Source organism: Phasianus colchicus, chromosome 1 (genome assembly GCF_987193195.1).
Source record: "Phasianus colchicus chromosome 1, bPhaCol1.hap1.1, whole genome shotgun sequence".
Classification (NCBI taxonomy): Eukaryota; Metazoa; Chordata; class Aves; order Galliformes; family Phasianidae; genus Phasianus; species Phasianus colchicus.
Window position 1 is genome coordinate 156,899,755 of NC_143436.1, and position 18,476 is coordinate 156,918,230.

Genomic DNA, 18,476 nt, shown 5'->3' on the forward strand with positions numbered 1-18,476 from the left:
CAGGTTTTGTGTAAGGTTAAACAACTGCTTAAGAACATCAGTCAAGATCTGCCTCAAGACTGGATAGTTATGAGTGACAGAGAATGTAGGATGGCATGGGCTGGCACCCCAAGTGTTCTGGAACTTCACCCCTGAGCAACTGCAGAATCCTGAAAATCTAGTAAAATGTATAAAAAAGATGTGTTGTCACCAAAGCAATCCTAAGGAGACACACATGACTGCAGTGTGTTGGGGCCTAGCCTGTTCCTAACGAGCTCTGTTCAACACTGTTCAACACTCCAAAGGGAAAGAGATCTCTGGATCTGATGACAATGCTACAAGCCCTGTGCTTGCTCCAACCCCCACAACAGGCCCTGCTGCTGCCTTAGACCCCAGGACAAACCAGTTCAACCAGAGAACCAACCTGTGCCAGTATCAGTTGCCCCTATATATGCCCACAAGACAAAAAGAATGACTGTGAAAGTAATCTTGTTTAGTAAGGACAAACTCCTGCTAAGATGAGGAAGGAAGAAGAAAATAAGGAGGAAGCATGGCCATCACAATAGGAAGAGGTAGAACTCATAAATTAGGCAATAACCATCCTACCCTAACTATTCTAACTATGAGTGAGCTATGAGATACGCAAAAAGACTTCAGCCATCATCAGATGAACATATTGTCACCCTGCTGCTCCGATGCTTGGATAATGGTGCCAGTAGCCTACACATAGTGGGCAGTGAAACCAGACAGCTGAGATCCTTTTCTATGGAGAGGGGCATTGACAAAGCAATTAAAAAAGGGAATGAGCCTTCACTTTATGAAGGAGACTTTTGACAAACAGTCAGGATCTTCAAAGAAGATGTGGTATGTTACTCAGTCAAGTGGAACACCATGGAGAAACGTATCCACTACCTGCAAGAATTGCTGTGCTGGAGGTGATGTATATGTTGACTTGGATGGTGATGATCAGTTATCCCAAAATCCAGGTGATATCATGTGCCTGTGAGCTGTGTGGTGGTGAAAATAGGCACAATCATCATATGACAATGCACAGGTAGCAGTGGCCAGGAAAGTTGAAGAAAATACAATGAAAATTAAATGTCTAGCCTACTTTGACAATATGAAGAAAAATTCTCATTCTCCCTGTGGGCACAGTTAAAGAGATAGTGTCCTGAGAGTTCCAGCAATTCAAAGACCGTATGTCCTCCTCCCTACCTGTACAGATCAGTATCTCTGCTATTAGAAATAAGCATTCTTGTGTTTGAGAGAGGGACATAGTTGTGTACACACTGCATGCCACTGTGTGGTTTTACCTGTGTGACAGTGAAGAGAATATGAGGAAGTGTGATGGAAAATCTACCTTGACACTAAAACATGGGTACATGAGTTGCAAGGAAGAACAGTTGAAAAAGATGTTCTTCTAGGAAAATGTCTGCTCCAGTTTCCAGTGGACAGTATCACAGACAGAGAAGTTGGTCTGATGATATTTTTTCCTTTTGATATGCATTCATGAGAAGCGAGTAGTGAATATGATAACCAGAACTGGAGAGGGCCCTGCATCCAGTCAGGTGGAGGAAAGAGGCAGTTGGGTTTCTTGGACTGTGTGGATTCGTTGGCCTGGCACATCATAACCATGGGAGTATAAGGCTCTACTGTATAACATCTCATAGTCTAATGCCATCAAGTTATAAAGGGGCAGAACCTATCTGTATTTCTGGAAGGACAGAGGGATCCCAAAAGCTAACTGTTTTGGAGTCCTAAGTGGCACTTTAGTGGCAAAAACATGTTACAGTGTAGGACAACGCAGCAGAGGAAGTAATCCCAATCCTTCTGAAAGCTAGTTTTGTCATAAAGCAAAGTAAAGTGGAAGGACCATCACAGCAGATTCCAGTTCTTAGGAACAAAATGGCATTGTCAGATGGAACAGTAAAATAACTACTGTATCCCCAACAACTAGTAAAAGGGAAACAGAAGCTTGAGTTGTGGGTTTCTGGAGAATGCATATACCAAATTACAGTCTGATTGTAATCCTCTTTGTCAGGCTACCTGGAAGAAGACTGATTTCACATTGGAGCAACAGCAGGCCTTTGAACAAATTAAATGAGATAGTTCCTGCAGTAGTCCTTGGGCCAATCTGGGCAAAACAATGCATAAAAAATGTGCTCTACACTGGAGCCAGGGAGGATGGTCCCACTTTGGAGCCTTTGGGAGGCTTTGAGCCCCAGGGGAGACTCAAGGTTGACCCCTAGGGTTTTGGAGTCAGCGATACAAAGGATCCCAGGCCTGCTGTACTTCAACTCAAAAAGAGATATTTGCAGCATATGAAGGGTTCCAGGCTGCTTTGGAAGTGATTGGTACTGAAGCACAGCTCCTCTTGGCGTATTCATATGGATATTTTTATTGTCACATTTTTGTACCTGTTTTCTTCATTTAACTTTGTTCAGAAAGTGAGCTGATGCGGTCCTGAGCTGTCTAAGCTGATAGAGTTGCCTGCTGAGTCAGAGAAACAGCAGACTGGCTTCTAGTTGCACTCGACACTTCTCTGACTCCTGGAAACTGACCACATTTCTTTGTTTCTATTTTTATATTTGCTAAAACTAATTTAAACCCAATCAAACCAAAAAGATTTCAAAAGTGAAACTTGAGATCTTGGTTTTCTTCCTGGTTCTATCAATCCCTGAATCATATCTGGTTTTGAGCTTGTTCCCCGGAGACAGATCTATAAAAATATGTAGCAGATGGAAACATAGCTTCATCCTTAGGGCCCTGTCTACTTAACTACTTTTGGAAACCGCTGTCTGCAAAATAAGTACTTTTTTTTAAAAGTATGTAGGAACCAGAGTAGGAATTCTAGAAGCTTGTGCTGCATGTGCATGTCCTTGTACTTACAGCAGCAAAATGTAGCTGTAGGACATGGACACCATGAGTGTTCTTCTCACATGTGTGTGCTCCTCAGTTGTTGATAGCATTGAGGTCAGGACTGTACTGGGCATACATCATTCTGAGTGAGACCACACTCAGAAGCCATCTTGGAAGATGTATTTTCTAGATGTAGGGTGATGATGTCTCTGTATCAGCTGGTTCGGCCCAGTTCTGTGTCTAGCAAGGCGGAGGGATTTCGCAAAATCCGCGCCTCCGGAAAAGGGAAACAGGGAACCCCAAAATAATTAAAAACAGCAGCAACGATCTGAGAAGAAACAAAACTAATTTACTAGATATCGTAACGGAATGCAAGATAACACACAATAATACAATATAATTAAAATTAAAGCTAATAAATCAAATATAATGAGAGAGAGTGTCCGAAAGGTGGAAAGGCCTGACTATAATACTGAGGTGAGATGCGCAGTCTGGTTAAGCAGCAGGGACGAGCCTGACGGAGAAGGGCGCATCAGGGGACCTTGCCAGGGGTTATTTCTCCTCTCTGACCCCTGGGGTATGTAGTTCTTCTTCTCTTCAGGACAGGTGCCTGGAACTTGAGCATTAACACTTTAAGTCCCAGTGCACTACATGATGTTATGATGTGGAATACTGATAACCAAAAATCATAAAACCATGACACTATATGATCACTGGATATCATGTAGATAAGTGTGCGTGATATGTACATCTGTATGAAGCCTTACAGCCTCCTCTGGTATGATGTAATGTTTGGAATTTTATGAACTACATTTGGGTTCACCCCCAGCTCTTTATGAGGCTAGCAGGGTTAGCCGTAGTTAATTATTCTTTACAGTCCCATGCTGAGCTGATGTCCTGGGGTATTCACAGACATCCTTTGCTGTTCTATTTAAAATTGTCATTTAAATAAGATGTAAAACAGAGCACTTTTGTCCATGTTGTTCACACAGGCTTCTGCAAACTCTACGTTCTGTTCTCACTTATGGAAATTAACTTTGAATTGGAGTGGAATGAGATAAACCACACCCGGTTTCACTTGAAAATAGTATGAAAATTTAATGTTCAACCATTTATTATTATGTTTTTTTTTTTTTCTTTTTCCTTGAAGCATCAATAAATGCAAATGGTCCCTTTCTTTTCTGGTGCATTTGACATGAAATTCAAGTTCAGAGTAAAATGCAGGACTACCAGAGTTTCTGCTTTCATTCTGAGCATTTCACACGGCAATATACATAATTACATATGATGAAGATCCTATGGCAAGACATGGACTGTTAACCCTGATTCCCTGGCAGAATTCCCAGTTGAGTGATTACCTTCTAGCCACATAAATTTTCTTTTATTTTCTATTGGATGGTTGTTTCCTTCGCTTATTGGAATGAACTGCTAGTGTACGTACTGTGACAATGTTAATTTGTGTGCTTTACCCTAAAAAAAAGCATCATTTCTACAACTAACATCTCATTGTATTGGTGTATAAATTACTTCTTTGGAAATGAAGGTCTTAAGCAAGCATAGGAGATTAAGATAGAAGGCAGTTTCATGCTTTCTTCCTGTGAGAATTCAAGAAGGTTTCTCCTTCTCCCCTTCGAGGTGGTAGTGGTGTATGATCTTTCATTCTAGTTTCCCTTGAACCAGAGAAGAAAAAGCATTTCAAACTTTCAAAATCATATTGTTATATCATTAAAATGTTCAATTATATTTTCAGAAGCTTTACCTTGAATGTATAACTTCAGATATTTTGTCCTGAGTTGTCTATTGCTCTGATTAATGGATACTATATTTTCAGTATAGTAATGTAAGTACTGAGAATAATATGAATTCAGGTATTCATTTTCAGAAAAAAATAGCAGTCATCTTATTGCCAGAGCGTAGAAGGGATGTGGGCTGTTTTTCAGTTCTGCAATACATTTAAGTCATCTGTCTTTAAAACAAACAAACAAATAAACAAACAATGAATTTGGGAGTCCTGCAAAAATAACTCAAAATTTGAGAAACATGCGATGAGAATCTAATGATGAATTCTGAAATTCCTGCATGTGCAGAAAACTTGTGTGAAAACGACTAAAAGATGAAGAAGCAAGACAAATTATCAGCCATAGCTTTGAGATAGGAAGGCTTTTAGGGGCTGTCTTCTTCTCTTAGCTCTTTGAGCATGCTCTCATTAAGACTGAAATTTGTTTATTGTAAATCTAAAGTTGAGTTTGGAACTGTTCTTCCACTGACTGATGCTGCATTTCTCAAAAACAGTGACTTCTTACTAGACGTCTTCTCAGAAGATGTAAACCTTAAAGAATGCATTTGATTCCTGTGACAGTTACTGTAATAGTAGTCATTGTGCTGTAATAACTGTAATTGCACATACTTGGTGTTTTATGTTCGTTTTTCAAGACAGTAAATGTCCAAACCTGATCAGTGAAAGGCTGAAATAGATAGCAGTGAGAAACAGAGGTTTCTGTCTTTAGGGTCAGTTAGTTTATTGATCCAAGAGAGCAGATGTTTCCATAAAGTCATGCAGAGCTAGGCTTGGTGATATGCCTGGTTTAGACTATGCATTTGCTGTGTTGTGCCTGGGGGGTGAGTGGGGTCCAGCAGGTGGGCAGGGCTGGAAGGTGGGAGGGTACGCATCAGAGGCTGGCACAAGGCTTCGTATCACCTTCACATGTGAGAGGGCTGCAATTTAGCTGCCACAGTAGAGTTTAGTGAACCAGGAGGGAACTGTGGTGTGAAAAACGTTTTGACTTAATACATCATATCGGCAATCCCGGTTGGTGGGTCTCCTGAGTGTAATAAATTATCATGGGGCACTGGAGCAGTCTGGCCTCGCTCAGGTGTGAACGCTCCATCTGGCCCAGCTGACCAAGGGGTTCCAAGGGAAGCTGAATTCACCTCACCACCCATCTCACTTGAGTCCGTTCTCCTTAGATGGCTGCCCACCATACACAAGCCTCAGCAATTATATTGTATTTGCAGAATGGCCTTGAGGATACTGTAGAGCAAAGCCTTGTTGCAGCAGGAGAGCGGAGTTCGGAAAGATCAGCTCTCTGAGTGAATGCTGGGCTAAATATTTCATCTGTGTGTGTAAAGCACAGATTAGATCTGCTCAGGTCTGCCCGGATATGTCACACAATGTCTTTTCAGTTACAAATGCAGAAGGATCAAATAGTTTGTAAAGAATCTACTCCTGTGATTGTTGCTACTCTTGAATTATGAATGACCCAAAAGCCAGCACTGTTCACTGTATTCATTCTTCAGACCAATGCTCAAAAGGCATAGCATTGCTTTTAAGAAATACGATTTCAGACAACAAAAGGGAAACAGGTGCTGGGAAAATTTAGTTAAATGTGAATGTGTTAAATGGTACATGAACTAGTCGGGTTTTCATGATTTATCAGTTTTGAACTTCAAAGGCTCTGGTTAGCTTGCATTTTTAGAGCTAATGAGTTTATCACAGCCAGTGGGAAAAAATGGTTCAAGTATATCAGCTATAAATTGGTACAAAGCACTAAAAGGGACATTAGTCTCTAATCAGATTCTAACAGTTCATTAAACATGCCTTTCCTCAATTGTGCTTTGTCTTCCCCCCTCCTCCTGCTTGTGCCTTCTGCAGCAAGCAGCCACGTCCCTTTTTTTCATTTGGGTAAGACCTCCTCAGGGACACAAAGCAATATCTGCTCATCCTTCTTTGTCTACAAGCTAAACAGCCTAAGGGGTCCTTTATTATGGTATATTCCTGATCTTTCTGTAAAACTCAACTATGCTGCTTATAAATCAGGAATGTAGGGGGACTTCCCTGCTTGCAGAACAGGTGCTGGGAGAGCCCAGAATGCCAGCCTCGCTCCTGCTGCTGCTCCACCCCAAAACACATCCAAGCCACTGAGGCACTGTAATGCCCAAAGGCATGAGATTCGGTTCTGATAAGTAAACACAGTGCAGCAGCCCTTGCTCGGAAGAAGGATGTACAGCCTGGAGTGATTTCCGAGAGCTATTCTCTGGCATCATACTCCTCCCCTTGCTTTTCCCACCCTGCACCTTAAACACTGAATAATAATCAGTGGGTACAGAACTTATTGCTGAAAAGTAAGCGTATTTCAGAAGCTTTTAGGAAGCATTAGGGCATACCATTTTTCTTAAAAATTCTTCTGAAGGAGTCATGATAAGAAACAGGGCAATGAACACAGGAACTCCTTATGGATAACGGCACCAGACAGTGCTGAGCAGATCTGCTGCCAGTGAAACACGCAAAAAGAGTTTTTTTCCATTGCAGTGCATTTATTGAGGTCTGTGAGGTAACAGAGTGAAAGTGAGTTTCCATTCTCAAGTACTGCTTTCCAGAGGGGGCCACAAATAAGTAAGTAGCTGTGAAAGAGTCACTTAAAAGCTTGTATATGTGTCATAGTTTCATATTTGATAAATAGCTGTGAGGCTTTCACATTCCCATACAACTGACCAAAGTGCGTTGATTCATCAGGTCATATTGTCATTAGAGTGATAAAATATCTTTACTCTCAGCATCTTGCCCAATCCAAAAGGCAGCTGAAGGGACTCGCTTTCAAGTACCAGCCTTGAACCCTGGCTGCATTAGAAAATTAACTCAGCTTGGGGTGGGTCTGAACTGAAGGCACAGGAAGTTGTTCTGCATAGTTCATAAGAAAACTCAGGAAACAGTGGAATGGGGCATTCATAAATGAGATTCAGACAATTTCAGCTTTGCAGCTCTCACTTCTAACAGAAGTTCTCAGCACGTATTGTCTGTTACTAAAAAAGTGGTTTAACATTATTATTACATGTTATTAACATTATTATTACACGTTATTAACATGGACCTGGACATGGACCTGGGGGTATTGATTGATGCTCGACTGAACATGAGCCAGCAGCGTGCCCAGGTGGCCAAGAAGGCCAATGGCGTCTTGGCTTGCATCAGGAATGGTGTTGCCAGCAGGAACAGGGAAGTAATTGTCCCCCTGTACTCAGCTCTGGTGAGGCCTCACCTTGAGTACTGTGTCCAGTTTTGGGCCCCTCGCTGCAAGAAAGACATTGAGGCCCTGGAGCGTGTTCAAAGAAGGGCGACAAAGCTGGTGAGGGGTCTGGAGCACAGGCCTTATGAGGAGTGGCTGAGGGAGCTGGGATTGTTCAGTCTGGAGAAGAGGAGGCTCAGGGGAGACCTTATTGCTCTCTATAACTACCTGAAGGGAGGTTGTAGTGAGCTGGGGGTCGGCCTCTTCTCTCGTGTAACTGGTGATAGGACTAGATGGAATGGCTTCAAGCTGCTCCAGGGGAGATTCAGGCTGAACAGTAGGAAAGACTACTTTTCTGAAAGAGTGGTCAGGCATTGGAATGGGCTGCCCAGGGAGGTGGTGGAGTCACCGACCCTGGAGGTGTTCAAGGAACGGTTGGATTTTGTGTTGAGGGACATGGTTTAGTGAGAACTATTGGTGATGATCTTGTAGGTCTTTTCCAACCTTGGTGTTTCTGTGATTTTGTGATTCTGTGATTATTATTACATGTTTATGAACTTCAGTTAGAAGAAACTTACTTCTATACTATTATAGAATTACAACTTTTGTCAAATGTTTTTCATGTTTTTTTTAATTACTCTTGTCTTTTTTTGCTCTAGGACGTCAGCGCCTTTGAAAACAGAATGTTAATGCTGGATGGGATGCCGGCAGTCAGAGTTAAAACAGAGCTGCTGGAATCTGAGCAAGGGGTAAGCAGAGGTTTCTATGTATGTGGCTTCATTTTTTAGAGGCTGGTGACCCTGGCCAAGCAACTCTGTGGTTAGCTGGCCCTCCTGTTGTATTGCCCTTTTCTCTGTTACCATTTTGGAGCTCATTTTTTTGGAAAATGTGGTGATCTGATCTTATCTACTGGGAACACAATACTCTGTGGAAGATATGGTGAAATTATCTGGCTTAGCAAAGATATTTTCTACAGTGTAATTTTAAGACTACCAAAAACCATGCAGATTGAAGAACGGAGAAGAGTAATAGATTGCAGCAAAGAAGCCAAATTCATATGTCCAATAAGGCCCATAGGTTCATGCTATTCTACCTTCTTGCATTCTTTGCCTTAGCACGGTTGATTTGTCCTTTATAAGCTTGTCCTATTTCATTTACTATTTTTGCAAAACTATGTAGAACTGCTCTTTGGGGTGGAATATATTTGTTTATCATTGTGATAAGGGAGCTGGAAGCTTCATATGGTTGAAGTTAGTGTTGTGGAGTCTGCTGAATACTGAACTGACCTATGAATACAGTTCTGAATTTTTGCGGAGGAAACATTTGGTGTTAGAGTGCTAGATTTTAGGCAAATGGGTGACTGAGGTTTTGGATTTGTTCATGGCATTTTCTTACACGTGTGATAATAATTACATTAGAAACTGCAGATTGTCATGAGAAGATCTAAATTTAATGGGGATGTTTATAGATACTAACAAGATGAGCTTTTGTTCTGTCATGGCGTCTTTATTCCCTTGTGTGCATTTTATGCTGTGCTGAAGAATTCAAGCCACTTTCCCACTCTGGATTCAACAAGCAGAGAGTATAGCAGAAGAAGCAGTTGTTGCCATGTGAGGATGGGCTTTTGCCTCCTTCTGTTAGCTTTTTTTCCTTCCTGCTATTTTCTCAGTTATTTAATTGAGAACTTAAATGTTATGGAAGACAAGGAATTAATTTTCAGGATGGTTTAATCTGAAAGACTTGCAAGGAGAGATCAGTTATTCTGAATGTTCTTGAGGCTTGTTTTGAGCAAAAAAACCTTGACATTTAAGGGCGCTTTTGCTCATCTTTCCGTCTTCTCAAGAGTAGCATCAGAAAATATACCAGCCCGGCATAGGCTGAGGGAACACTGAAGTTTGTCTTATAAACATGGTGATGAAAAGACAGATCCATTAGAGGTAATTTTAAATCCTTTGGATGCTTTGTAATGTGTCTTATATGTAATACAAATCTGCATATTCTCCAGAAGGCAAATGCTATATTGTTTTGTTTTGTTTTTAATTTACAGTAAGTTCTATATCTGATAGATGTAGCCGGTCCCCTCAGGAAGAATACTTAGTTCAGTAAAGTGTGATTTCATTCTGGAAGACCTATTTGGCATCTTAGAAACTGGAAGGAAATGAGTAATTTATATAGTTTTATTAATTTCCTTAGGTTTTATTTTTTTAATATAAATGTACAGACTTCTGTATAAGCAGAAAATGATGTCATCTCTTTCTTTTCCAGTGACTGAGACTTTGGACAAAGAGTTCAGTTTGATTTGAGATTTTATGTGCTTTGATACTAATTAAGAAGTGTCTGGTCAGGATTTTCCAGCACCTTTATGACTCTTCATTAGGGGATAATCAATAAATACAAAATGAATTCTCCAGTTTGCTAACTGAGGAACTGGCCATTAGGATGGCAATTTTCCAGGAAACAGCTCAAACTCTAAAGAGAAAGATGGTTGAAACAGATGTTTAGCATGTGCTTCAGAGACTGTTTTGAATATGTAGATGTTTGTAGACATAACAGGAACAAGTGTTTGAAGGCTGTGATTATCAAAGACGTGTGCTGTGAAACTGTTTGGGAAGGTGAATATCATAACTGGGAAGAGTGGGGTGGGATCTGAAGTGTGATCTGTGCAGTATGAATTTGAAATAGCTCCTCTTGTGTTGTTTCAGTGCCTGAAGTTCATGCAGTTGCACCTCATTGCAGTGTGGTGGAGTGCAGGGAGGCATTTCTACTTTGAAAACTTGGCAAATCAGGATAGCATTTTTGAGTCTTCTTAAAGGTAGAAGCCAAAGCTTCATCATCTTGGGTGCAAACTGCTCCAAAACCTGTCTAGGAAGACAGCTGGATTTTTGCTGTTACTGCTTGGTTATTTCATTATTGGTTATAGGTTGAAATTAACATTAAATTAATTGTGTTTCCAAGGATACATGACTGTTTCTTATCTGGCATACTGGAAACTTCCTTGGAGGGCTTATGAATCCATCAGCCAGAAAAGGTGTTTTTGTATTAGTTATGCCTTGGTTATCTGTCGCTTCTGGTTCTTAACCTCCATGGTAGGATTCACAGAAAGGGCTTTTCTATAGGTATGGATATTAGTTGGCCATGCATGCAGTGCTGTTTGAGACCCCAGCCAGTCCTCTGCTGTCCTGGCTTTTGAAATGTTTGCCTGGTGAGAGAGCAACTGGTAGAGGAGAGTTCAATTGCATACTGGGCAGCTGTTGCATGGATGCAAGTGGACGTATTTGGAATGATGGCAGGTGGGAACTGTGTAAAGTTCTGCTTCTGTGCCAGCATGCCCTGTTGCCTTCGTGCTCCTGTGGAGTGCAGTGCACTATGCAGGCGAAGGAAAGGTACTGGGATTTTCTCAAGAGTCATTCAGTGCCAGTGCTGAATTACTAGCAAAGAGCAGGAGCCAGAAGATGCCCCTGTGTTTTTGGGTACATCTCCAAGGCCACAAGGAGAGTAAGCTAAATGCCTTCATCACTGCTTCAAGTGGGAATTGCAAGTGTAAATGTAAAATGCCAGCTAGGCAGATGACTTCAGGAGATGACATAATCATAGCATTTGAGGGTGCACTCCAAAGTTTCAGTTTATTTTGTAATTTGATGTGTGTAATGATTAAACAATATGTGTTTAACATTGGACTTAAAAGCCTGTTTTAAAAAAAATCATGCTTGTCCTCAATGTTTGTGAAGTAGTAATCTCCCAACCTATTGACAGAAGCAGTAAAAAATACTGCTGTGTAGCAACATAGCTGAAGTATATAGTGGTCACTGCAGTAATGTGACAAGGTAGGAAAAAAAAGCTCAAATAGCAGTAACATTCCATTTCCTTTTACTCCCACTCTAGCAAAGCAGAAGCACGACAGAAGGGAAAAAAACATTCCTTATACAGACAAAAACTGGTACGAACCTGAAGTTGGCTCATACTTCCTATTTGGGTCAAATCAGAGAATCACAGAATCACAGAGGTTGGAAAGGACCTCAAGAGATCATCGAGTCCAACCCCCCTGCTAAAGCAGGTGGTCACACAGGTAGATGTCCAGATGGATCTTAAATATCTCCATAGGAGACTCCGCAGCTTTTCTGGGCAACTTGTTCCAGTGTGCTGTCACCTTTACCATAAAGTTCTTCTGCATGCTACTACAGAACTTCCTGTGTAAGTTTTAGGCCATTATTCCTTGTCCTGTCACTACACACCACCAAGAAGAGCCTGGCCTCATCCATTTGCTACCCACCTCCCTTGAGGTATTTATAAACATTTATCAGATACCTCTCAGTCTTCTTAGGCTTAACAGGCCCCAGTTATGGCTATGGTGAAGGAGGCACCACTTGTCCACATGCACTTCCATTAGAAATTTGTCTTCCATCTTCTGCTCTGGGTAACTTGGTATTCACCTGATATTGTCCCTTGACAGCGTGTGGTGGTTACAGAGATCCCAGTTGTGAACCAGAACAGAGCAATTAATTAAACCTGAGACTGAGCATTTTCTGACGTGTTTGGAGTCAATCCATTGTTTTCATTTTGGACTCCTTGATCTTTTTGCAGGGTAGGTTAAGTACGAGGTAGTTCTTTACCGTCTGTGCATCGAACTCCAAGATCTCTGTCCGTCTTGCTATGAGATCTTTGATTTTACTTTTTTTTATGATATGTCTGTTTCTTGCATTGTGTTAGGGTGTTCTATATCCACACCTGAGCTGACATCTCTGCACAGAGATGTTAAGAAAGTATTCTTATACAGCAGAAATGTTACGTATGTAGAGCAATTAAATTTGTATTTAAAAGGCAACACAGCAGAAGGGACACAACAGAGAAGAAAGTAGAGGCCAACTGAGATTTCAGGGTAAGCTTAGAATAAAGCTACGTGAGCTGGTTCCACAGCAGAATAGACAAGTTTCTTGTTAAGCTGTAAGAAACTGGGGAGCTAAAACCTGTATTTCAGCTATGCCTGAAGCACCAGTTCCTTCAAGCCTGTGACTAGAGAGAGATGGTCGTGACTCAGGGTCTACAGACTGTGTAAATGAAGTAAAGAGAAGCTTTTACTAATGCAGATTTAAAAGATAATAAATAGAAGTCAAACAATTGTGGGTGAATGAGATTTAGGCAACTTCATAAGAGAGAAATGTCTTACGAGGTACAGGTTATCAGGTTACTGAGCAAATTCGGAACAAAGTATTTACAAGGAAAATGGATTTTCTCTTTGCTTTGGAAAAAGTTAAAGCAGTTTTGTTTTGTTTTATCATCACCAATTTAGAGTAGTTTAATGATTTTTAGAAGGCCATTAGCATTAGCAAGAACAGATGCTTATTTTTCCCAGTGAACTACTGTCCTTAATTTTGCACAGGAGATTTAATGCCGACTATTGTTTGAAGCTTCGAGAAGATACAGTGCTGCTTTAATGACTTCATCACAAATTAAAAAAGACATTACATAAAAGATATCACATTGCCCTTTAACAAGTCTTCGTTATTACCTCCCCTACTGTGGAACGGGAGCTGGCATTGCTAATAAATTGGTAAAATTACTTTAGAAATGTGAATTTGCTTATCATTTAATATCCTCCCACGACCTGCAGCTTTAGATCTTTTGGTCTGCAGTAACATCTTTGCATGTCAGTAACTGCCTTCAAAGAAAGACACAAAGAAAACTGTCTTGGCCTATATTGGTGTAGGCAGAAATAAATACTCGTTATTTGGCTATGCCAAAAACTAATTTAGAAAGTAATGGTCCTCACTGTAAAAATGCATGGAGGCTTCATTAATTTAAATGATAATACAAACAAGACAGTGGATTCATTAACTGATGTCTACTGTCAAGAAGTTAGGATGAATGTTGTCTGCCTTGAATTTGATGTTTTGATGGCCATTGCTGCAGATGTAGACCAGTTTTTTTGAAACTGTTGTGTCTCACGCAGACACATAAAGTTACACTTTCTTCAGCATTTAGAGATTCAGACCATAAGCCCTTGTGGAGTAAGTCCATGAATTAATCCTCAAATACGGAGAATAACATAATTTTCGTCAGTCTTTTTGTTTCTGGATCTTCAGTTTCATCCATTCCTGTGACTGCATTGTCTCCTCTCAGATCTCTGTTAGAACATTATTCTGAATTCATCTTCTAAATCTGCATTCCAGTGTCTTATCATGGCTGAATTATGAAAAGAATGACTGAAATGGCAAAACCCTTTAACAGGCCAGTATCGTTCCGTGCCTCTTGCCAAATTATCCTATCAGGTCTGAAGAAAGCCATGAATGCTTAGGTTGTATACAGAAATGTGTTCTGCTTGGGTGGTGGTGACAGAAATCTCTTTTATTTTCAAAGTCATCTGAAATTACCTATTGAAATTCTGCTGAGAAGAGTGTCAATAGCAAAGCTTGCTCCTTGACTGTATAGGGAAACTGTTTGTATTGATTCCTTTTCCTTACAAACATCTTTGTATTGTTAGAAGAAACCATACTTGTAGTATTTAGTGCTGTAATTTATGAATCCTTGATTCTTCTGCATAATTTTATCTTATTTTTCTTGATGAAATGATACTTCACATTTAGCACTACTGTTTTGGGGAATCAAGCAGCGTGAGGGCAGTGCATGCATATCAGTATATTCTGTAAGGAAACCTGCCATCTTTTGTTGTTTTTCTTCATCTTGGAGGAGACCATACTCAAGGAGTGTCATTGCGGTGTTAGAAATACAGCTGGTATGATTCATTAATTGCCCTACAGAGCCATAAATTTGATGTTATTTAGAAAGAGATCAAGATCTAATTCTAGCAAAAAGTAAGGACGTAAGGATGGGGCACAATGCAGTGCTGCATGAGACACACCTAAAGTGGTTCCTGACAAGAAAATACAGTTATATCTTCCGTCACTGTTGTGCTCAGGCAATATGATCACAACCCAGAATCATAGAATATCCTGAGTTGGAAGGGATCTACACAGAATCCAAACCATATGTAATCCAGATGCTCCTTGAATTCCCTCAGCTTCATGCTTTGACCACTGCCCTGAGCAGCCTGTTCGTTGCCCTACACTCACTGGTGCAGCACCTGTCCCTAACCCCCAGCTGCCCTCCCCTGACACAGCTCCATGCCGTTCCCTCTGGCCCTGTCGCTGTCACACAGAGCAGAGCTCAGCGCTGCCCTCCGCTCCCTGTGAGGAGCTGCAGCCGCCATCAGGTCTCCCCTCAGCTCCTCTGCTCAGGGCTGAGCACACCAAGGGGCCTCAGCCACTCCTCATACGTCTCCCTCTGCAGACCCTTCACCATCTTCTTTGTCCCCCTTTGTATGCTCTTAACTAATTTAAGTCCTTCTTACACTGTGGCACCCAAACTTGTACCCAGTGCAGGAGGTGAAGCTGTGCAGCACAGAGCAGAAAAAGACAACCCCTTCCCTCACCTGGCTGTCAGTGCTGGTCCTGCTGCTCCCCAGGGTGGTGTTGACCCTATCAGCTGCCAGGGCACGCTGCTAACTCATATTCAACTTGCTGTTAACCAGAACTCTCAGATCCCTTTCTGTTCTGCAGCTTCTCATCCCCCAGTCTGTACGTACAACCAGGGCTTCCCCATCCTATGTGCAGAATCCAGCACATAGTCTTGTTGAAATTCATGTGATTGGTGACAGCTAACTGTATCTGAAACAACACTGTTAGACACCTTCACTGCTTCTCAGATACAAATGGACTTCTCTGCAACCTTGCCAAATACTGCATGTTTATGGTGTAGCTCATTTCTTATTCCTTCTGAGATCAGCCCTTCCACGTATATAGAATGGAGAACTATTTTACACTGTGGTTGCACCAACTGTGGTTTATTTGTCTGGGAATTTTTCCCTCCAGGATCAGATGCAACAGTACTGTGGAAAGGTGATCAGTCTAAGACTAATAGGATACGATAGCTTAAACAGTTCAGTCAGCACACCCACTTTCACACTTGCCTGACAGCCTTTAGCCAACTTAACCAAGTTTACAAATGTAAAATGCAGGTGGGATTGCAAGATGTATCGTGCTGTCTAAAATTCTCACTAAGAGAAGGATCTTAGATCCTATGAGACTTAATTTACTGACCACTGTCTGCCGTTGCTTTACTTTCCAAGGCAGGTAACTGGCTGTTACAGAGCACTGCGGGGAATACATTCCTTGTTCTACCTAGTATTGTTTGTTATATGTGTGGTAGTAATGTGTAGATTTTCAGCTGTAGAAGAGGATTTCATTGCACTAGACACTGCATGAATAAATAATAAATGGATAGCCTCTGATTATCTCTGGTTTAATCGATCAAAAGATGTGTTTAGACTTCATTTCAATGGATATTTTCAGATAACAGTGATCATGCAAATTAGGAGTGTAGTAGCAAGTCTAAAAGGAATGAAGCATAGAAAGATGGAAATAATGTCAAGCAGAATGTGTGATATTACTCAGAAACGAGCATAATTGAATGTTGTTACAGTCACATAGTAAAATTGTTATGCAGTACATTATTCCTTAAATATATAAGATTGTTAACAGTTTCATGTATTGACTGTAAAGAAAACAGCAACAACTAAAAAACAGTGCACCTAAAAAACACATTGTATTTGGGAAAAATGAAGTCAGCCCTTTGATTTGAGTGTAGTCCTGAAGTCCATCATGACATTATAGTCTGATTGCCTTCTATCCACAGTCAATTATTTTGTGAACTCACCTTGAAATCTGCTTCTTTTGATAATGTATGACATCTCAGCCTGCTCTACTACCAGAGTTTATGATGGGAATCTCAGAGAAGATTTATTCAGCTGAGAAACACTAGCTGTAAAGAAGAACGACCATGGAACATACCAGTTGTCAGTCTATTACTGTGAATTTTTAAATCTTCTTTTTGGATTGAAAAGAGTTGGTTTTATAGAGTTGTGAAAGATCAGTGTTACCTTAAGTGCATTAGACAATAGCTTAAAATGTAATATATATATATATGTGACATAAGAGTACATATTTGGATGGTACGTACCCTTATGTCATTCCCCTGATAACTCCAATTCTAATGATGGTTGTGTGTACTCCATGTTATGTTTCTTCTGGGAATTCGGCATCCACAACTTAGCTCCCACTTTTGTCTTGTTTGGAATCTTAACTAGGAAACCAGTGAGGTACAGATTTTTGTTCTTTGTATCCTGACAGAAAGGTATTAATGCTGTACTCAAAGGAGTACGAGGTATTCTGTAAGCCAGCTATAGTCTAAAATCCTGTTATACTTGTTACATATTAAACTAAGACTAAACACAGACCTCTCTACTTTGTGTAGCAGTGCGAAACAGTTCTAAGATACAGTAATATGATTTTTAGACTTCATGCAAAACAATCACAAAAAAAATCTAAAAAGTAGTTACTTTTCTAGTCTTGTGACATGCTTGGTTTGGCATCTCTATGTTGCAGGTTGCTACTGTACTGAAATGTAGTACATTTCAAAATATGGTTAATATGTTCTTACATAGAAAATGGTCAAGGTGAGGTAAGTAATCTCTCCTTTATTAACTAGAAAGTTACCTTATATTGCTTCCTGTTTACCTCTGTGTGTTATGTATGCACGTAGGTAATGAACATCTGCTTCTGGCATCTGCTGATGGATGGATGGTCTTCATGTTTCAGAGTTCTTTATGTTGTTTTCCATTCAAACGTATCAGAGAAATAACTGTGAATACAAAATCTAATAATCATTTTGAAATGAAAAAAGAAGTAGTTAACACATTTCATCTTGTTCTACTCTGCAGAGAATTTGATTTTTTTTAATGTTCATTAGAGTCACCTCATTCTAGTGGTCTGTATTTTGAGCAGAGCATATTTGTATGTTGAGAGTGGGAGAGGAATTGAAATGACTGGGCTGTAGTTCTTTTCCTTTGTGTTGGCTCAGTGTGAAGTGAAATCTCTCTGTATCCCTCATTCTCACTTGCGTAATTGCTATACTTTATTTCTTTAAGAACACTGAGATTCTTCAAGTGACAACTATTGTGAAAGTGTACATTATTATTACATCTTTATTATATACTCGTTAGCATAAGAAAAATAAGCATAATTCAGTAATTTACAGTATGACAGAACACTTCATCAGTATGAGCCACTACACTATGATATTGCCAACATTATTTTAATCTTTGTTTTTTTGTTAAGAGATTGGATAACTTCTAGTTTACACTTGTTTTTTGATATTCTTTCAACTTTTTTTTTTTTTTCTATTGGAAGTTGCCTTATAAATAGTCCTTTTAATCTGTATTTTACTCTTGCTCCATATCCTGCTGGGAAATACTGAAAGAGCTATATATTTTTTAGCATTATTGGCTTTTTCCCTATTTCTCTCTGTGGAGATGAACTCTTACATAAATTACTTTAAGGATCCTGTTTTTGTGATTTTTCCTTCCCTGTCATGCTGAGAGGATGAGTATCTAATAAACTGTTATTTAGGAGCATCTTCTTTCACAGACGTTGTTTTACAAATATTATTTTTTGGTTGCATTGCCTAAATGTGTCACAATATCACAAGAATGACAGGCCAAAAAAAAAAAAAAAGAACACCTAAAAACAACAGCAGTGACACGTGACGTTCATCTTCTCCTCCAGGTGTGTGTGTGTGTTTGCT

The 18,476-nt window shown here is 40.2% G+C and overlaps 1 protein-coding gene across 8 annotated transcripts in view; it reads left to right on the top strand.

The window, feature by feature from the left end:
* KLF12 (KLF transcription factor 12) overlaps nucleotides 1-18,476 on the top strand; it is a 276,242-nt gene that overhangs the window by 96,110 nt on the left and 161,656 nt on the right. For 7 of the 8 annotated variants that reach the window (XM_090130826.1, XM_090130847.1, XM_090130815.1 and 4 more), the window contains one exon: nucleotides 8,501-8,590. In XM_090130826.1, the coding sequence (XP_089986952.1) occupies nucleotides 8,501-8,590 (90 nt within the window). Of the gene's footprint in view, nucleotides 1-8,500; nucleotides 8,591-17,282; nucleotides 17,355-18,476 lie in introns of those variants that run through there. The other variant, XM_090130839.1, reaches the window with a different exon arrangement.